General features: G+C 29.5%; 1 protein-coding gene across 1 annotated transcript; it reads right to left on the bottom strand.

The window, feature by feature from the left end:
• Positions 1-1,922: 1,922 nt before the first annotated feature.
• LOC105366163 (uncharacterized) lies at positions 1,923-23,185 on the bottom strand. The gene is made up of 6 exons (XM_011504491.1): positions 23,095-23,185; positions 16,605-17,113; positions 14,867-16,472; positions 8,085-8,266; positions 5,999-6,308; positions 1,923-2,140 (listed from the first exon to the last, which is right to left on the bottom strand). Exons 1-6 carry the CDS (start codon positions 23,183-23,185, stop codon positions 1,938-1,940), a joined length of 2,901 nt encoding a protein of 966 aa, XP_011502793.1. The 3' UTR covers positions 1,923-1,937.
• Positions 23,186-23,736: the final 551 nt, after the last annotated feature.

The following is a 23,736-nucleotide window of genomic DNA, read 5'->3' as shown; positions in this document are numbered from 1 at the left end:
TTTATTTTTATGGCTCGAACTGCCAATTTAATAGTTCAGTGGATTAATGTCTCGCCATAATGTATTAAGAAAAGTAATGCATAAATGAAATGATAAAAGTATAATGTAATATAATTAAAGTCGATTATAAATTATTTGTGTATAAAATTATAATATTGTAGTGTTCTGGTTACTTTTATTGAGATAGAGGTAATCGATTGTAGTAGTGGGAGTTCTTTCTTGTATTCTTGATTATCTGAATTTTTAATTGCAGAAGATTGAATAATGCTCACGTTATAATGACTGCGCAATTGTTAATAGACTGGACTAAGAACAACTAACTGTTACGTGTAAAGCGCAGCCCTTAAATATTATCGCATTATTGCTTGAAACGCCGGTGTTTTGTTACCGTGACGTCAACAGGGCATAGCCTGGAAGGTTCGCTGCTATTGCTTTGTTAAAATAACTGAATCGCGCGTTCATACCTCTCCCACTTTTGTATTCCGCTTTGCAACTGTTTCAATCCGAAACAAGGGCACACATCGTCACTATGAAGGAGCAATCACATCATTTAGACAAGACTGAGTTTACACTCTTTTATAAGAAGAGAAAGCTGCTTATTATTAACGCAACTGTTAATAAACCATATGTTAATGAAGCTGGCACATACTACATATTTCTACAACCCTTCCACATGATTCTGACCTAAGCATCTGCTGGGGCGGGCGGCTAATTATTAAAGCTATTGAAACATTGGCAGTGCGAGCAAGGAAAAAATAGCACTTTCAAACAATGCTAATAGTAAAAATTGTTGAGTATGTAAATTATCAGAATGAAAGTTCAATTTAATTTTTATGATATATTTTTTATTTATAATTTTTATATAATATGTTTACATTTTTTATAATAAAATACCATATAGATAGAGCATAATCGTTTTAGAATGAATTTTGAGTAATTTACAAATTTATAAAAATTAATTAAATTGGATTTATTTTATGTATAATGTAAATAGTGAAAAAATTAATATATGTTAATAAAAAATAGTTAATTCTAATAATCTGATTTACAGAAGAGTAACGAAAATGAAAGTTTACAGTAATTAACAGCTCGGCATTATTTTTTCGTTGTAATCGTATATAACGTAAAAAAATTTATTATTATTGTTCAGAATTTCACTCACCCGGAGGTTTAAGAGATCGACGTAATTGGATTAGACCATGCCACTGTTTTACTGATGGAAAAGTGGAGATGAGTGAGAGGTTAATGTAACAATTCAGTATAAGCACAATTGGGTTTAGTGACATTTATTTTAGGTTCAGTTACAATTGTACAGAACGATTCACCGGTAGTAGTGAGTGTTGTTGAAATCGTCCAGTGTTCCAAGAAAACGTTTTTTTATTTTTCGAATTATCGAATCAAGACATTCAATAATTTGCGATATTTGTAGCAATTATTTTTATTAATAATCTATGAAATAATACAAAATTAGTCAAATATAATCAATCGAAAAAAAGCAGATCATGAGAAATATTATGTTTTTGGTATTAACTTAAACCTTATTTGATATTATACATAAATATATTAGAAATACCATTATAAATAAAACATTTTATTTTTATATATTACATCGTCTTACATAATTACATCGATTACAAATATATGTATTTTTAGATTTTATCAGATTACTATATCTGGCGCATTTAATATAAATTATAGATAAGGCTAGATAATAAAAAAATATTATAAATTTTTGGATATTCTGCAATTTATATAATATATATGTCGAATTTTAGATCACAATAGTAACATCAATCAAATGAAAATACTTTAAAATGAATTATAAATAGTTGCAAATAATAGAATAAATAAATACTTTGATCAACTATATCATTTACAGTTCTTGACTCTATATATATTTTATCAACACTTTACTTTAATTCTACAATCGAAGCAATTTAGAGTTTTCTATGAATATTGCATTTAGGTAAAAATTGGTTAATATTAAGTTGCCATCCTGATGTAAGAGCACAACAATAATGTGTTACAAATTTACACCCTCGTTTAATACATCCAATATTAGCTCCAGATAAGCCACAAGAAACACAAACAGATTGAGAAGCATCCCATACAGCATCTTGTAAACCACTTATTCTTCCACCTACAATATAATAAAAAATATAAGAAACTTAAATTAGATTGGTAAAAAATTATGATAAACTAACATAATTACTCCACGTAAAAATATTTTATATTAAAAATGTAATATAATTTCAAATTTATTTATTTAAAATACTAATATATAAAGAGAAAAAATAATATACCTTATGGTATAAAATATTAAACTGAGTGTTTTTTACGTATTTAATACGTTATTTATAAATAAACATCAAATAATTTTATAATTTAAACTTTTGTTTTTCAAGTACAATAAATTATAACTCTATTACTTATAAAATTATTCAAATTCCTTTCGTTATAAAATGTTACTTTATGTATAGAATATACGCTGTATTTTCTAGTTCAGATAAAAAATGTCTCAATAAGGTTTATTCAAATTATGTCAAATTGTTCGGGATTTAAGCAGGTTCCAAGACCACCGATTGTCGGCATCGCCGGCCTTTTAGATCTCCGATTTGTGTAAACATTTTGGACGAGAATTTTCGTACACTTGTTTTTTTTTTGGTTTCAAATGGCCTGCAATGTTTATATGGCCTTCGGGTAACATCGCCCGGAATTCTCTAAAGTTAACACACCTTATTTTGTCTTTCGTCGAATTCTCGAAAGTTCTAGATTTTTCTTTCTGTGTCTAATGTAATATTCCAGTGCAGCAACAACGATGCCTTGTTGCCAGCTAAGTGACTAGCATCGTGAATATATAACGCAAGCACGCGGAGTGCCTCGCTCTCTTCCTGAACTGCGCTTGGTGGAAACCTCTTTTCGTGACCCAACGCCAGTCAACCGATCTAACCCTCTACCAGTAGAAGCCATGGCACGGGTCTCGGTTTGCCCTCCGCAGGACCGCCATGGAATAGTCGATATTTTCATCAGAGCCGCCACGGAATGATAAAGCCTTCGGTTTTCGTACGGGTATTCAAAAAGCTTATAAGCTCATTGTAATTCTGCCTCTCGTTCACTCATCTGTTATTACCACTCAGTGTGTTTTAGTATATACTGCGACAATAACACGTGGCTGCATGTTCGGCAGCTAACCTAAAGATACATGTGCATTATGAAAGTCAGGAAGAACGTGTAGTGATTTAACAGTGAAGCTATTGGAATCGTAATCAAAAGGGACACGCCAGCCACGCAGCAAATCAACATATCTTTTAGGTAGTTTACAAGGTACATCTCTTTATATTATTTCAACAAGCTAGTCACGCACGCGCAAATCAAATTTCATAAAACTTCTCTTCAAACAGTCGACAGGTGATAGAGTATGCTCTCTAGAACTGACAATTTGAAGAACGCACATCACCCCATACAGTCGACACAAGTGACGCAATACGTCAATTACATTGTCAAGGCCAGACAACAGTTTATCGAATAATCGATTATAAATACATTTTCATTAAGACCTTCAGAGCTCGAAGGCTTCTCATTTAGGATTCTTGCGTGTGACTAGGTTTCTACTACTCCCATCCTCACTAGAGACATAATTGATTACGTACCAATTTCCATCGAGACTTTTTTACACTCTACTTTAGTATGATCATTCTTTCTACCAAACATACTTGATTAAAATCACCATCTTCTCATACTCATTCATGAGCATGATCGACTCCACATGCTGATCCTTACAACATCAGCATAAACCCCACATTCAGGATCCACAGTAATCTACGTATTAACGACATCACCATCACCCTGCAGAAATAACTTCATCACAGCAATAGAATATTTTCCCTTTTCTCACCTGAAGCAATCAAAACTGCAATATTATAATAATTGACAACAAGAATAAACGATATAATAATACAATAATAATATACTGTACTTAATTTCAGCCCTTCCACCTGTTATTTCCTCATCAGTCTTCATGACGAGAGACTAATCCACTGAAATATTGAATTGGCAGTTCGAGCCATAAATCAAACCCTTAATAATTGAACACAAATAAATATATTTTTATTAAAAAATGATGATGCTAATTCACGATATACTTTGCATAGCATTTTTATATCACGTTAATAAATAATGAAAGAAAATTGATTAAAAATTTGATACATATAAATACAATTTTATTTAGGCCCATTCAATTTTCTATCTATTCGAGATTCCGACAATCTCTCGAATACCGTTTCTGGGAATGCTCCAACCGTTATAATTTCCGAGAATCTCATCAAATATCATTTCTGAGAAATATTCCAACTACCGTTCGACATATAAAAAAAGTACACAACGCAACCATTTGTTTTCTAGCATTAACTAGGCTTCGAGCAAGGGCTCACATACTTACTGGGGACATTATAGCGAATAAGCTCTATCTAAGTTAGGCGACCATAGACGGAAGATGTGTCAATTCTCTTGCTCTAACATTAAAGGTGTTAACACTATCTCTCTTCATATCAAGATAAATCAGAATTCGAAAACATAACAAGACAAACTCACAAAATCAACAACAGTTCATCACTATCAACAAGGAGCATTCGCGATGGTGAACTATTTAACGTAGGAATAGGTCAAGACTACTGTATCATTATGAGTAAACAAAGTCTGAGCATAATCATTGCTAATACTTACAAAATTAGCAAAGGCTATTATTAACATAGAAAACCATACTCACTAACAAGTAGTGAGCATAATCAGCTGCTGATTCTTACAAGATCAACAACATCATTACCATCATCAAGGAGCATCTTGTGTAGATAAACTATTCACTACAGGATCAGTTCTAAGCAACTGCATCATCGTAATTGAACATAGTATATACCCTTCCGTCACATAAATCCAACATCAATAGTGTAAATAAATCATTATAAACCATATTTATAAAATATTATAAAGCTATCGAACACTATTATTTTTGTTAATTTTTAAATTATTATTATATAATAGCATAACGATTATATTAAATTATTACAATTTCTAATTATACTTATCTTTCTTTTTATGTTTATTTATTTTTATCAATCCATTCTTTTTAACTTTGATTACTTGATTTAAGTTCTTATAAAATTTATAAAGTTATTTAAAAACAACCTATTTAAGAATTTATTAAACGGTGATGTATTCGCATTGTATTTTTTTTCAGTAATGCAAGACAAATGAAATTTTACGTAAATTTTGACAAGATCAAAACAAAAACACTAATCAATATCTAATTGTGTAATTTCAGATCGATATTCAAACTGAGTTAAGGTTATTAACAAGTGTTTTACTTAATATTTATATTTAAATATTTTTTCAACACCTAAGTATACTTCTATAATTTGCAAGATTAATATTAGGTTTACAGTATAATGTTCATTGTTTTATGTAATACTTTTTTCATTTTGTTACAAATTTTCTATACCAAAATTTATTAAAGTTTGCGTACACTTGTATTATATGCTAAATGATTTCTAGTTGATAAACACATTTCTTTTTAAATATCAATTATTATCAATTATATATCATGTTGCTGGATAATAATAAAAATAATTCTTTATTCATTCTTAAGCCCTTGTTTAATCTTGTTTTTAATTATTACGCCATAGGCTACAGAGTTTTCACTTCAATTTGAAATTTTTTCTGTATTCAATTATAATTTAAATTATAAAATTTTATGTTATTGTATTTATGTATCCTTTTCATACTATTTATGGTTCAATTAGTTTATTATTAATCATCGCAATTTTAATAATTATATTTAATAAAAATGTGACTAGTTATTAGAGAACTAAAAATTTATATAAAATAGACTTTTATTTAGTTTATATAATACCATAATTGAAAAAATATAGAAACTATTTCTACTACATAAAATAAAAATAATTAAGAAATTATAAGTTACTATTAAATGCAATATAAAATTTACCTGTTATATATACTCCAGCTGCCCAAACTATGCATTCTTCGTGTACCCAGACTTCCCATTGTTGTTCATCACAACTCAATTTAGTCATACCCATATAAATATTGCTATGATTTAAACATTTCTTTTTTATTTTACATACTTTTGCTAAAAATTGATCCGCCAATCCAGCATATCTTAAACTCCGCTTATTTTTATTGCCTTGTTTTTGTTCTTTTGTTATTTCATGTTCATCTGCTGACATAACACTATCTTCAACATCCTTTCCAATTACATATGGTCCAAATAAATCACTAAGAACTCCGACAGGAGCCTAAAAAATATGAATTAATATCTAATTATTTTATAAATCGTTTTCTAATTCTAATTATTTATAGTTGTTTTATCATATAATATTGGAATGATGAATGATAACTTCTATTAAAAGCATATGTCTTGAAGATAAATTTTTTGACGTAGCTTTGTAATTCATTAGAATATTTAAAGAAATGAAATGAAATGAATATTAATAATATCATAAGATAATTATTATACTAGTTAATATTAACAAAATCATGAAATAAAGCTAATTGAATTCAACGTACTTATTTTATTATTGTATATAGAAAGCAATTTGAGAAGAAATTATTTATCGATGTTGGCCAATGTTCGGGATTGAAGCAGTTTAAGCAGAATTTAAAATAGAGAAAAGTACAAGCTCCCGGACGCTCATGTTTGTAAACACGATTCAGCAAATTCGGGAATTTTTCTACGCCGTAAATGAGAATATATGATAATATTTCCGCATAGCAATGCCGATGAACTTTTCAAGGCTGTATCCTGCAGACGTCACGACAAATTTAGACATAGCAACAAACATTGGCGCTGCTGCCGGCATCGCAAGCTGCTACGTGAATATTTAAGAGCAGCTCATCACCCGCCGCACACTGTACTATTAACATTTATTCAGTCACCACGACGGGCTCACTGTTTTTCTTTTCGAATATTCAACGAACAGTTATCACTCACTGTAACAATACAAGTACTTTATCATCAATTAACAATCAATCTAATAAACCAACATTGACGCCACAACAATCATAACCCGTTAAGTGTTATATTCAAGGAGCTCTACTGCCAAGCGTAATTAAAAAGTGAAATTGACGAAGATATAACACCAACGTATATACACAAGCGGCGGCTCATCGCGCACACGTAAAAGTAGCAACGGATACAAAAACGAAAGCTCATCAAGTACATGTAAATTTAGCAACGGTTGTGTAGCCGTGGCTCATCGCGCACACGTAAATTTAGCAACGGTTTATCCACATACACCTGAACGCCTAAAACAGCAACGGCTGTTACGCACATTCCTTAAGATCAAAACATGACACTCTTCAAGGCAGTAGAAATTCATGCCTCATGCTACTGAAAGTACACAATCTCATCCGCGCGTAAAATTACTGAAGAAACTTGATTGATTTAAGTCACTCATAATCACAATTCATATACATCTACAACCATTAATTATAATCACATTATTGTATTTAATAAAGGAAAAACCAAGATACACTGTGTGTAGAAATGAATGATTGGATGTGCCTCTTCCACTTAACATCACCGGGAGGTTTTCAAGTCTGATCCCAGACAACCAATAAACAAAGTAAGGAAAGTAAAATACGAAAAAATTTGTTAAGACTATTGATTTTTTTACTTTATATTTCTTTAATTTAACTATCCTTGTCCTGTGCTTTTGATTACCATAAATGCTATATAATAATTCTGAATGTTTTATTTTTATATAAAAAAAACTACCAATTTTAATTAAGTTTATGCTTTATTTGCAAATTATTCTAGAGTTTTTAAAGATTTTTCGTCAAACATTCAGTCATATTAAAAATAGTGATTGTCTAAAAAGATTTTAAATATCCAATATAAATTTTTACTTAAGGAAATACAGGTACATTCTTAGATGAGAAATGTTATGGCCTATTAGTGCAATAAAAATAAATTTAATTTAATCAATTAAAATTCAAACTTCCAATCCTCTTAATTTTGGACAAAATGAAGAGTTTATAATAAACTGTATGTGAAGTAATGTCTTTCTTACTGTGTATGCTCCAGGAGTAATATGAGGTCCAGCTACGTTCGGATGAGGTCTAGCAGAATCTCCAGGTATTATAAAATGTGGACCCCTTTTACAGAAAACGCATATCCACGTTACATCAGCCGTATGTGCATCATATCTAATGGATAGTGTAGAATTAAAAAGACCACTATTATAAACTTTACCTAGAAGAGATTATTTCTTAATTAAAATATCTGGAAACTGCACTTACAGTATTAATCACATGTTAAAATGTATTTTTAATACTCGAATGTAAGAATATATTTTATTTTTCAGATAAATTCAACATAGTATATTTTAAAAATTAATAAAAATATTAGAATGTAGGAACACGTGAAATTATTACATTCATATTATCGAGTATTGAGCCTATTTCAATATTACAATATATTTTGGATAACATGCAATTAACATAAAATATTAACGCTAACGTATATCAATTAGAATTTGTATCAAACTATAACTAAGAAAATATTATGAAACTAATACGTAAAATTTATTAAACTTAAGTCAATAATAAATATGATATGCTTAATCCGTATCTCGTGGAGAACACATCATGAAAAATAAAAAATTGGTGCATATTAAGGAGGAAGCGAAATAATTAGAACATTAAATAGTATTTTTTTAATGTGTTCAGGATTGCAGCACTTTCCAAAAACTTTGGTTCTCGGAATTTTATAATCTTTCTAGCTCTCGAAATCATAAACATTTGATTCCTAAAATTTTCGATAATTCTAAAATCTTTGCGTTTGAACGTCCTATAATGTTTATCTAGTCTCCACATATCAACGACGGTTTGAATTCTTCAACCTTCCAAAGCTTGCTTTCCTAGAATTCTCGAAACTTCTGTACAAATTTCCGCATAGCAATACCTGTCCATTGTTGCACCTTAACTAAACTGTCTCGTGGATATAAAACAAGTACGCGACAAGTCAAGGCTCTCTCTCTTCGGGACGCCGCAGAAGTCTTACTTGAGCCACCTCGGAGGGAACACACTGCATTCTGTATGAAGATGTCACTACTTCTGCCGTTGTATTCTGGATCAAGACGTCATTACTTGCACTGCACGTTAAGTGCTAAGTCCAGATAAGTGGCATAACACTTACTACCAACATACATTAAGGTATTAAATTATTTCTTCATCCATCCACACATCAAGAGGAGACTCGCAACCAAAACACCACTATGTGGCATTATACTAAAGGATGTACAGATTTACGACCTCTCACTTCTCAGTGTAGTAACCCACTACCAAGTGCACTGCATCACCGGGAGATTTACGAACTCCTACCTCGACGTGTAGTGCATACTACCACCATGTGGAAGCCCCTTAGGAATGGCAAGATCTCAACGATTCTCATCATCAACGTAGAATCATAATTGTATAGTTGTAAAATAACTCAATAAGCACGAAAAGCAAATGTGTTGAATACTGAATGGAAGTATTAACCACACTTTTCTAACAGTAAAATGGTGGGCATGGTCTAATGAAACCATCTTGATCCTTCGACCATCGTATAACTGGAATTCTGAACAGAATGCAAAAGCTGTTTTATCGAAGTATTTTGAAGATAGGTTCTTAATCGAAATTGCAGTAAAATTAAAGTTCAATCGCATAACATCGTAAAAAAGTAAATATTGCAACGTTAAACAATTATATTAAAGTTAGATAATAAAAATATAAACTGTAAATATATCATAAAATATTGTAATAACTACTGTATCTAACATATATAATCTTTCATTCGTATTAAAAAATGAATTAATCAATCGAGTTACTATTACATTCTATTTTTGCATGTCACTTAAATCTGGTCCACTGCTTGAATTGATAAACTTACTAAATATTAAATCATAAAATATTACATTCTGTTATATTAGATTCATTGAAAATTAAATTAAAACAAATTAAAATTTTTTTATTCGAATCATAAATGAATAGCATTAATGTTTGCTATAGTTGTAGATTTCTCAAAATATTTAATATTTTAATATAACAACCTGACATTTACTATATTATGAAAGACGATCGTTTGAGATAAAGTTCTACGAAAACAAAACACTATATTTGATTAAGTTTATACTAAGGATAATATTACAATCACAATTGAAAAAATTGTAATAAAAATTTGTTTATTTTTCAAAAGGATTATTAATGAATAAACTGTATGAAAATTTGTACACAATTTTGTTTTAACAATTAAAGATTTTCAAGTTTTTTATATAAGAATAGTTCGAACAATTCTTTTTAAATCCATACTACTATAATATATAAAGTTTTCGTACATTAATAAATAATAATCAGAGGTTTTACTAGTCATCAGAACTTCAGCTGACGCCAACACAATTATTATTATTTTTTGTTCGTATATTTGTAAAACAAAACAGTAACTTTTCACGTTACTTATTAATCATGATCACATACTTTTCTATTTATTAGTTCTCATGTTATTTCGCCTTTAAGTACTAACTTTTTCTAATCAATATGTTACGTCATAATACAAAGTTTAGAAAAATTTCTAACTATTAATAGTCTGGGATCAGACTAAGAAACTTCCCTTTGATGGTGGGTGGTGTTGCTGGCAAGTGGAAGGGGCAATGCAATTTTTCAATAATACATGCAGTGTTTCTTGTCTTTTCTTTATTAAATGTAATAATATAATAAATAGTCAATGATCATAAAATGTATGAATGATGGTGTGAGCGAATGATTTGGGGAAGTTTCTTCAATTAGTTTACCGCTGAGGAGAGTGTGTATACTCTCCGTGACGTGAGAAGTAACTCCTTCCCTTCCGAGAAGTGCGGCTGTAGTAGTATGCGTGGGAGTCGCCGCTGTCGTACCGAAGTCGTCCAAAGGGGAACCGTTTTGCTCCTATCTTAGTGTCGGTGTGATCCGTTAATGTGTGTAGTATGATTTCGATTATTAAGCGCGTTATTAGTTTAAGTTTAGTTAACTGATTTTGATGTGGCGTCACTATTTGCTTGTTAGATTGCTTACTGTTTGAGTATTACGTACGTGTATACGTGTTTTATATTCCGCTTTCAACTGTTTCAATCCGTAACATTAATCTTAAATACAAATTTGTACATTCTAATATTAAGTATATGTTTAAATTTCATAATTTAGATAAAAATATACGCAATCGAACAATGCTTAATCCAAAACTGTAAGACTTTATGATTTAAACAGAAATTAATTACAATAATCACGTGTTCATGATATTAAATACTTAACCGAACAATTATTCAAAAGGAAAAAATATTTCAGTATAAGAAAGTCAATCAAAATGCGAGAGATAATTGTCTTCCTAGGGTAGTCAGTAACATAATCGATGTTTTGTGTTCAAAATTGCGAGACTTTTTTTCAACGCAATATAACATCGTAAATTTGTCTTTTAGATTTCAAAACTTTCTTGCTCATAACCATCTAGCAATAGAATCATAAAACATCTGGCAAAACAAGACAATAGACACGAGAAATCCCAACTCATTTATGCATCTGTACGAATTCGCTCCGTTCGGTAACTACTTCAAGCGGTATGTATTAGCGAACCTTCACCCTCTTCCCGCTGGCAATAAATTGTCATGTCGCCAGATGCGTCAGCGGCAACGAGAGCTCTTCTTGCCGTGAATACTAAGAGACGACTACGCCCTTCATTAACTATGAAGCCACAAAAGGCACTATCTTCACTCTGTAAGGGAGGAGTCTCTGATTGGACGAAAAATAAGGGAAAGGGTTCAAGTGAAGTTCATGATCAGAAAATGTATTTAAGGGGCGCATTTTTCAATACTCAAAACTCTCGATACAGTACTTATACAAATAAGTGTCAACGAAGTGTGAAAGTTGTTCAAGAAATAGTTGTTACAAGTTCTAAACGATAGAAGACATATCCTCCTATAGAAGTTCGAAGACAAGTCGATGATTAGTCTTCGTAAGTAGTATCACCACTACAATAATTAAATAAAACTTAAGAGTCAGAATACGTCACCGACAATCAACCAAGAAGAAGAGGCTCTCACCAGAGAGATAGTGCGAAATAATTCCAAGCTCGTCAAGGTCGCATCATCTGATGCGAGACTTGCCGACCTTACCCTCACCTTAGTTAAAAGTCTGACGCTTATGAATCCACAGTGTGCCATTCAATGCTTGCAGAAGACACAACAAGTAGCAGTATCCTTCATGATGTAAAGGCCCTTCAAACTCTTACTTCCAACTGAATTTATCGCAGTATGCTAATATCGGGTCAAGATACATTTGCTACGATACGAGTATATCTCACAACAGTTACATGTATCGGGCTACGTAACAACCATAACCTCAATTACGCACGTGCTCATCCAAACAGATGAGTGTACATTAATCCACCACAAGAGTTATTTCAATAATTAATAATAGTAATACTAGTCAAGCCTTGGCATCAAATAAATAACAGAATAAACAGAATATACATCAGCCATATTTATATTGTATTATTATATCCCTTCCACTTGTGACCTCTCATCGATGCCACACAACACCCGTGATCTCTGAGTTGTCAACGGCATCAATTTGTATCCTTCGAAACGGTCTTGGTAAAACAAACCAGAACGGCGAATTACATTTTGTACATATTGCTTGAAATGAAATACATACATACCTTAAAAGCAATAGTATTCGTATTAGTATTCCTTATTATTTCATGTCGCTTCAAAATTTTAAAGGAGTAAATGAAAAATTTAGAAACTTCCAGTATATATATATTTATGATTTCTATTACTCTCAATGATTACTTGATTGATAACTTCACAGTTACAACAGACAATTTACAGTCGTTAAAGTTATTATATATATATAGAAAATATGTAAATACTAATAAACAGTAAAAATGTATTCGATAGTTTCGATAGTTTTATAATAATTGACGCTCTCCCTAGCCATACTTGGGAAGGAGTCATGTGAAAAGGCTGTAGAAATACAGTGTACGCTTCTTCGATAAATATGGTTTATTATGGTTTATTTACAATTACATTATTCATGTGTTGAATGTATGCGATGGAAAAGTGTATCCTATGTTCAATCACGAAGATGAAGTTGCTTGGAACTGCTCCTGTGGTGAATAGTTTATCTACAAGAGATTCTCCTTGATGATGATGTTATTGATTTTGTAAAGAATCAACAATTCAGAATGCACACTCTGTGAAAAAGAGCGTGGCTTACGCTATGTCATAATGTTTGCTAATCTTGTAAAGATTAGCAATTATGTGCACGCTCCTGGATTAAGAATTAACAATTATATGCACAGACTTTGTTTACTCACAGTGATGCAGTAGCCTTAATCTAAACCTGTAATGAGTAACTCATCATCACGAATGCTCCTTGGTAATGGCGATGAATTATTGTTGATTTTGTAAGGAAAAGCAATGATTATGCACGCTCCTGTATTAGGGAGTATGTCTTCTATCGTCTGACGTTTTCTTGATATGAAGGAGATAGCGTGAATACCTTTTATTTACAGCACAAGAGAATTGATGCGTCTTGCTTCGATCGTGGCCTTACTCAGATAGCACCTCTGGCTTCTTGGTGTCCCTACCAAGCGAGAACTTCAGTCTGGTATGGTCTCCCCGCCCTAGAGCGGCTCTGTCAAAGGCGTCTCCGCTTAAAGACAGAGTATGTTGCTCTGAATGATTAGCGCTTGGCTGAAGCGCATGGCTGATTAGCCTTCATAGGTGAGTAGCATGACAGACTGCGTCAACGAGTGAAAATCTATTAATGCGCCTCGTGGTGCACTTTTCTTAAATATCCACACGACAGCTTTGTTAGCAGTCAACAATGGAGCCGATCATGGCGCTAGAAGCACTGGAGGGATTGCTACTTGTATAGTTTCTGATGTACTAGTTTTTTCGAACCTCCAACGACCGTTGAAGGTTTTCCTTAGAAATTTAAATCATTTCCCCAAATGATAACATTCGAGAGATTCTCTGAATCTCTAACAGAATGCAATGTATAATATTTATCATTATAAGTCATATTTTGAAGGAAATAATTCAGTTTTGCTTATATATTAATTTAATATTTTATCATAGAAATATTTTTGCGTAGATCACCCAGATAACCATTCCTACTTTAATATGATGAAAAATGAGTTAACTATAAAATCTTAGATCCAGAATAACATGAAAATATCTCCGTTAAATGTCATTAAAACATTTTAAACGAATTAAAAGTATAATTCTATAAGCAAAGATAAAACAATTCGGTATAAAAACGCAATATTGCTATCGCAAGAAATTAAAAATTAGTCTTTAGGAATTTAAGAAAATTTAACGGTTATATCAGAAAACAGTTTTGTAGTGATAATAAAAAGATGGGTACAAAATAATAAGATGGAGTTGAAACCAAAATACAAAATTATTTAACATTTAATTTATACAATATTCATGAATTTTTCAATGTAAAATTAATATTAGATTGTGTATTCGTTAAATATTAATTTATACCATTTATTCTACATTTTATTTTAATATCGTTATGGAATTAATAAAGTATTTAATAACATTTCTGTTAATATAATTTAGCGGTTATTACAAATTATATTTTTTTTAAATAATTTGAATAATTGTTATGGAATCCTGTGTGAGTATCAATGCATGCTGCACATAAAAAACCTTCTCATTTGTTTTACAAACAAACATTTCACAAGAATTAAATTAAGCTAAGATATTATATAACAAATACTATTAAATAAATTATGAAATATTATTTATAATATAATTGAACTTACCCCGATAATCAAGATTATTTTGAAAATGTAATCTTTTGCTTCTACCTATATTTCCATTTCCTATAGTTTTACGTCTTTCTTTATTTCTTTCTTCATCATCCTCTCGAGGTGTATTCACAATTTGAACACACAAAGAACTATTTTTTGATCCTTTTATCTGTATAACTGGACCTTTATATTTATTCGGACTTGTATTGATAGCAGAATCATAAATAATTTCCCTGAAAGTATTTATTTTAATACTCTTTTTTTTTTTTTTTAATAAACACTGTTTTTTTGTCGAACGTTTATCATTACGTGGTTTTGATTTATCTTTATGCAAATTATTCATTGATATATCCGTAATTTCCTTAGAAGAGTTATTTTTCTTTTTGTGGGAACGCATTTTTGATATATTTTTCTTTTTCTTTTTGTAATTATTATTACATATTGCTTCAGATGATGTGTTTTTGGATATATTTTTTGATACTATCTTTTCACTATTAAAGTTTTCCTTTTGCTCTTCGTCTAATAGTAAAGTAATTGGTTTTTCTGTTTCTAAAAACGTTTTTTTCAAAAAATCTTTATCAGTTTCAATAATACCTGCAAACATTTTTTCTAATTGTGATTCAACTTCGTTAAAAGCAGTAGTATTATTTGTTGCAGCAGTAATTGTAATTGATTCATCAAGAAAATCTTGTACATCATCGCACGATTTTCTTCGTTTTCTTCGATTTATATTACTTAAATTCTCGGAGCATTCACTACTTCTTCGTGTTCTAACACATTTTGTATCTTTTAAGGCATGAATTAAATATTGACTCATATTTATTTTATAGTTTATCTTGTCTGTGAAATTCTTACTAAAATGATCTTGATTATTTATTTTATTATTATTCTCCTTTTTAAAAGCACATATTTCACCTAAATCGAAAGTGCTAATTTTAAATCTTTCATCAATCTTTCGGTTTGTCGTTGAAAAAATTTTTATATTATTAATTTTTTTAATTCCAAACTCTGTTCTCCTAATCTTATTAGTTTCTGTATAAGAAGATACTGCAGAATTTTGGGCTAATAAATTTTCCGCTGTGTAATCCGCAATTTCAGATTTTGTTTCTATTTTAGGTTTCGTAATTTCCAATTCTACATGTTCATGCTCTAATTTTAATTCTTTAGATAGTCTGACTGGTTTTCCTAGCTTTCGTTTTCTTCTTTGTTTTGTATCATTTGAATCATCATTGCTAAAACTAGGTGAAATCACATCATCATCCCTACTAGTAGGTGATCTAGACTTACAGTATTCTGGCGACATACTTCTAATACTATTTGTATCTTTTTCATCTACATTCGTTACAAAAGTGGATCCTTGATTATCACTTTGAATTCGTTTGCTACAACTTTCTAGCTTTTCTAATAAAGAATCTACTCCTTTTCTCCCCCTTTTTAATAAACTTTTAGAAGATTTAATATTTAATTCGTTTACTTTTCTTTTTATATCGGAACAAACCTCTTGAGTATCATCCTTTATATTTCTGTCTAACTTAGATATTAATGTAATTGTAGGAGTTATCCCTTTTGTTTTCAAAATGTTTGAGCAATCAACATCATGAATTATTTCATTTTCTTTTTTATCATTATCAATTTTTTCAATTGTAATATCAGGAGAAAAATTTAACATATTTTTAGCAATATTAATATTAGTATCTATTAATTTATCATGATTACTATTATTAATTTCAGTTTTATATATATTACATTTTGTAGATGTAGTTTTTACAATATTTTTTTCCTGATTATAATTACTTTCATTCCTATTTTTTGTGGATGGTAAAAGATTAACTGACATAGATAAACCAGGATCTCCTAAATGACACTCCGTATTCGATATTTGGGATGAAAGAATATCATTTTCATGAATCTTATCTGCATTTCTAAAAGTACAATTTGTTTGATATTCTTGACATGTTTTTTGATGTGCACTCGATATATCCGTACTTAAGACTGATTCGAAGAAATCTTTTCTTTCAGATTTGTTTTTCATTTGATTTTGTCTATTATCAACTAACATTTGTAAACTTAATAAAGGAGTCGAAGATTTAGGTAATGAATCTACTGTATGTGGAAGTAATGTTGAAGATGAGTACCAGCTTGGATTCTTAGTGTGAGATATTTGTAATGACAGATGTGAGCAGGTAATGATAGCTTGAGAATAAAAAGAACTTTCGTTATAAGTTGGTTCTGATAGAGATATGCTATGGGCATCTATTCCTAAAATATTAGTTATATAATTAAACATAATATAACATAAGATATTATCTTATAAATACTTGCATATTTCTATAGAAAATTAAAAATTTTCATTTTTAAATTTGTTATTTGTGGACGTATAAGAATTATTTTTTATTATTCTTGTATCAATTGAATATTAATTGAGACAAATTTTAATTTATTAATCAAGGCAAAATTATAGTGAACTTCTTGTTAAACTCATAAATTTATATAATTTAATACTGAAACATAATAGAGTACTAAAAAAATTATATTCTTATCAATGTACATAATTACATGTTATTATGTATCTTTAACATTATTTTTGCATATTATATTATTAATAAATTAATAAATCATTTGATATTGAAAAATTTATTATAAAATTTCAATACATAAGTTCTCTATTATAGGTTTTGTATTTTATTTAATGTTATGGCTCCGAAATTATGGTTCATATTTGTATATACTAATAAATCAGTAATATTAAAAATGATTTTTTTGTAAACAACTTTTTTTTAATATAACTATAAAAACAATATTCAAATAAGAAGTAAATTGTATAAGTAAATTAGATAAACAATCTCAAGAAAAATATTTAATTCTCACTGTATTAAACAATATTTATATAATGATTCACATATTTTAATTTTTTCCGTAATCTAAATAAAAACAAATCGTGTAATAATTTTAGTTTCTTATTACGTTCAAGTTATTACTTAGTATTTCTGTTTAAACAATGTAATTTATATCTCTTACGAATTAATTTTTAAGTGTTTAGCTACAGCACAAAAATTAATGAAAGAAGAACGTAGTACAGGACACTATTACAAAATTTCTTATTATGAATCTCCAGTTTCATTTCCAGTCATATGAATTTATCAAAGCCTTATAGTAGTTATTTTGTACTTTTTATGTTTCTAATTACATCAAACTAAATTGTTTAAAATCATAACTTTGTATAAACATTATTAATATAGAAAAATTAATATTAAGAAAAGTTGATCAATAAAAATGCAAGTGTAAAAATTTGAACACTTAAATAGAGTAGTTGATACAATCATGAATCGAATGAAAAATTAAAAGTTTTTTTTTTATCTTATACAAAAAAGCACTACTCGTATATTTTACATTCATTCAAAAATAAATAGCTCCAATGAAATTAATACTGAAAAACTTTTAATATTATTATATATTAATTTGTTCGGAATTGGAGCATTTTTTCAAGGTGTTCGGTTCTCGGAAATTTACAAAGCTTAGATTCTCGAACTTTCTTTCTGCAAGGCTGCTTAGCCTTCACATAGCAACGTTGATTGAATTCTCGAATCTTCCAAGGCCTTGCTTTCGCTGAATTCTGGAATAATCCAAACAATAGATTCTCGAATCTTCCAAGGTTTTGCTTTCGCCGAATTCTCAAATACCTCAAAGCTTAGATTCTCACACCTGCAAGGCTGGTTCGCTTTCACATAGCAGCACCTAAGCATTTTTGCCAGCTGTTAGCTGCCGCTATGATACTTAAAGAAGCGCGCATCAACACTCTTCGTAGTTATCACTCAGCAGTCACTCAATACACAGTGTTAGATATTCTTCCGAGTCTGTTACTCGTCCTATCCAGTCATCCACGCCCTCGCCACGCTATTAAACCGGAGTTTACAGAAGACAGAAAGTCATACAACCCATGCTCTCTCAGTGCAGTCATTGCAAGGAACACACGTTCAATTCTTCAGTGCCCAACGGTTAACAACCAGTCAAGGGCTGACTGCAGGACAAGGAAATAGTTGACTACACGAAGCATGGTGTCGGACCCTCCTTCACACGAAGATATAACAGTAGTCTCTATTACTATCAGTATTACATGAATTATATAAATAAAATTCATGTAAAACAAATTTGATTGTAATAAATTTATTAAGTCAACCTGCACTTGTTAACCTTTCTCTTTAATTCCGCTAATAATTTGACATTATTAATGCAAAGTAATTAAAAAGTATTTAATGATGATAACTTAGTACTTATAAATGATTAGCAAAGTGAAATATTGGTTTTTGATTCAAGTGAAAAACCTATTCTCTAATAATTTTTTAACCAATTGCTTTAATCAGTTTCTTCATTTGATTTATTCATGGTACTTTCTTAAAATTAAAAGTTTTTCATCTATTTTGTTTTATTTTTTCTATAGCATTCTTATTTTCAATCTTGTACAAAATAATTGGAAACCAAATATAATAGATCTGAAATTTTATAATATACATTTGAATTTACGATTGTAATATTTATGTCTTCGTTAATTCCTGTAGTATCAATCTTTTTTTTATAAATTTTTTCTTTTGATTTTGTATAATTTGATATTGAACTTCTGATTCCTAAGCTGCATAATCAATCCAATATTCATCATATCAACTTCTTTATTTTAAGTAATAGCATACCGCATTGTTCAAAAAAATAATTACACAAATCTGACTCGTCAGCCAAACGTGCAAAATTAACTTAGAACAAAAAACCACTAGATGTTGTGTGAGAAATGCTGGGCAAGTAAAGGGTTAATGCACTGATTAAATAATTAACACATATCTTTATTATTGCTGTTTATTCCATTTATTTCACTTTATTTCCAAGTTGGAATCATTAACCATGGTGAAATTACAAATGACCTTTATATTTCTTAATACTCTTGTGGCGTTGAGATATATCCTTTTATTGGAGAACTAAAGGATAATCAATTTCTTATTCTCTGCATATAACTCATGAGATTATTATTTGCTGTAAAAAGAAATAGGTTATAATCTTTTAAATATTATCACTTTTAAGGTTATGATCGTTGTAGTGCTCTGATCTGTAAATAATGGGTCGTGTAAGAGCCTAAAATAGAGGTTATGCGGAGCTATGCGCCACCTGTGGCGTCAACAATTGATCGTTATTGCGATGTGCTCTTATAGTGTGGCGCGAATAGCTATTCGTTGGAGGAAATGTAAGCCACGGTGTGGCGTCTATAGCTGCTCTTGTTTTTTAGAGTATGCTTGGGAAGCTTCAGTAGTCGGACCTTTAGTCGTCCGTTTTCAAAGTAAAGCCGAGAGATCAAGAATCAGTACTAGCGGTAAGGACTTACTTGCAGTGTAGCGTGATTCTTCCGCAGTACTAGCAGTAATGACTTACTTGCAGTGTATCGTGAATTTTCCAGTCTCTCTTCGTTGGCTTGATGTGAAGTTCCCTTTCAATAATTGTAGCTCTTAAGTTCCTTCCTTGTCTTCAAGTGAGATTACAAGAGGCCTGTCCTATGCAATCTAATCTTGATGAGATCAATTTTAACTATATATTGATTCACAGTCGTAGAAAGAACTGTTACTAGACTCAGCTGAACGACTTTGTCTCTGGTCCTCCTCCATGAGAGTAAGTCGTGACTAATCCTTTCAATCAGGTGAAGAATAAGAATAGGAATAAGTGGCGGTACATTGGATTGCCCTTCTTAAATAGTTCACTGACCCAGTTCCACTTGGGACCCCTTCTTCTTTCAATTATCCAATTAGAGATTGACCTTGGGAGCACAATGGATTATGTACGCCTTCATTTCCACTTCCTTCCGGGCTCAGTCTCGAATATGCTAATCGGGAAAGTGTCGGAAGTGGGGAGCCTCTCTCTTCTCTGGTACTTGGCTATATAAAGGGTCCTCTTGGGCGTGGTCGATTTTCCGATGCGATCGACTAGATGCGGCGTAGTTAGGAACAATGTATTGTCTTAAAAAGCCGAATGCGCACGTACGCCTATTGCTTGTTGTTGTACGTGCGGGGTTTTGGATTGCAGCGAAATTTAGGAAATGTAAGTACTCGATATTTTACGTATATCTGATACTCTATCAGAATCTACATCTTCTTAACAGTAAACAACATATTAGTTTTTACTGCATCTACATCTTCTTAACAGTAAACAACATATTAGTTTTTACTGCACCGGAAAAGCATGAGCACGTTTTTAGATAAGCAAGAATAAATAATCTAAATATTCAGTGGAATTTTCCAGATGTATTGACCATCTCGAATGCCCAGCGACCGTGGGAAGTCGTGGCAAGAACATGTTCTCGCATTCTCGAACACGCATGTATTCCTTTTTATATCGCTATATGAGATTTGGTTTTAAACAACATTTTGTCACTTATATAATAATTTTATTTTACATTAATCATATTTATCTCTTCTATGTCTTTAGTGCTAATAAACCAAAAAAATCAAACAAAAAATATATGAATATCATTTATATTGTATCAGCACTTAATTATGTTTAAGAATTAAATAAAATAACAGAAAATTAATGTTCTCACACGAAACAAATTGCCATTATGCTTTGCTTTAATACTATGGTTTGCCTATCAAGTTTTTAATTGCAAATTTAGATATACATAGATAAAACTTGGTAGGAGAGTTATTGAATTTAATTTGGCAATCAAACTACTTTTATGCTTTTAAAATTCATACAAATGGTTCTCAAAATTCCTTTTTTACTTTATTTATTCTTCTATACAAAATTAATTTACATGTTCTATTTTACAACTTTTATGTTAATATTGCAATTTACTTAAAAAAAATCAATTATTGAAATCCAATTCTTTTATGTATCAATTTTTAAATATTTTTATTTCTATTCAATCTTTGTATTCTTTTCTAATACTTTTTGTGTCTCATTTATTTATTTATTATTTTCATCAAAATATTATATTTAATTTTAATTTTTTTTTTGTCAATTATATATTTTTATATAATTGTGCTTGTATTTAAGCTTTGAAAAGTATTACTGTTTGTTTCTTTACTTAATAGTTCTATTATTTCTAAGTTATTTATATTTTTCGTAAATTACATTCCTTATTACTTGTAATTGGTTACCATGTATTTATTCTTTCTTCTATATTCTTTTGTTTTAATTTGAATTCCCATTAACATTAACATTTTGCACTTTTAAGTTTAAAAAAAGTCTCAACAGTAATCCTGTCATCTTTTTGATAATTCCACTCTTATCTTCTATTTATTCTTTCTGTTATTTAAGTTAAAACCATCTTCATAGTATTTTTATAGTATTTTCATAGTATTTTCCATTTTTAAAATCAACATTTACTAATTTCCTTATCTGTACTTTAATTATTTAAAAATGTTTATATATTTTTTTAATTATTGTTTAATTATCTGTGTCCCTTTATAAATAATAAATTCCCACCAATTCAATCAATTCATTATCTCATTGACTGTATAAAAAGTTCCACAGAAGGAAATTACTAATCAAAGTAACAAGTGTAACCAAAAAAGGTGAATTTAATCAAAACTGTATGTGAATTAACAAAAGCTTGTTAATTCAAATTAATAATCACGATTAATTATAAAAAAAGTCCATTTTATTCTAAATCCAAAAAATCTATCTGCATTCTTACTTGAATTTATTGTACTACAATTTTACATATGTGGTTTAAACGTAACAAACACTTCTTTGTAACAAAGCACAGTAATGTAATATCAAGAATACCTTAGTTTTTATAAATATTGCAAAAAAACTTCAAATAGAACTAGTTCTATCTTAAATTAACATGTACAATATAGGTTTATAATAGACTGTCTAAAATAATATAAAATAAATTACATAAACTGTTTTAAGTTTAACATTATTTTCAATTAGTGCTACTATATTAATTGTATCATTACATAATAAACAATAATTTACTTTTCAAATAGTTCTTAGTTATGAATGCTTCTTAATTTAATATATCAGCTAAATTGATGGTCACTTATATCTTACAAATATTGTTTTTGAAATATTCGATTAACAGATTGAAATTCAATTTTTTGTGTCATCAGATATTTGTAAAACTAATTATAATACATAATATTCAATTTAAATTAAAAATTATTGATTACATATGTAAATATATATATATTTTTAAGCTATAAAATTAATATAATTTTTATTACAAAAGTACATATATCTATTCAAAACAATAAATATACCTTCAGTTTGAGAAGTATTATGGTGATTCCACACTCTTGTAGCAGAAGAGGTTGCAAGAGCTTTTGTGTGATTTGTGTAATGACCAGACATTTTTTAAGTTTACTTATTAAACAGTACATAAATATAATCATAAAATATCTATTATTTTAATTGTTCTATAAAATTAAGTTCTGTAAAATAAATATTAATTTATAAAATTTTATTTTTAAATTTGTATTTGACAAATACATTGCTTGTTAAAATAAATATATACTTGTAAAAATTATATATCTTTTAAAACATTTTTTTCAGATCATAGTAATTGTACTTAAAAGAGATAAGAAGTACTAACTTTTGTTTAGACCACAGAAACAACAACATATTGTTTAAAAATTAATGAATAAATTACTCGTTTCACTCTTTATCTTATGATCAAATGACAACATATACTTAATATATAAAAGTGAATTTTTTTTTTAATGTGAAATATATTATATGTAATAAAGTAATATAAAACTTAGAATTTATGCATTATAAAGCTCTGTATAAAAATATACATTATTTAGGTTTTAATTGTTCACAATTTTATTTTATGAATTACTTTTTTATTAAAAATATTTAATTAAAAAGTATATCATAAATCTTTATAAAATATATCTACA

The sequence above is a fragment of the Ceratosolen solmsi genome, unplaced genomic scaffold (assembly GCF_000503995.2).
Source record: "Ceratosolen solmsi marchali unplaced genomic scaffold, CerSol_1.0 scaffold17, whole genome shotgun sequence".
In the NCBI taxonomy this organism is placed as follows: domain Eukaryota; kingdom Metazoa; phylum Arthropoda; class Insecta; order Hymenoptera; family Agaonidae; genus Ceratosolen; species Ceratosolen solmsi.
This window is presented reverse-complemented; position numbering and strand designations above follow the sequence as displayed.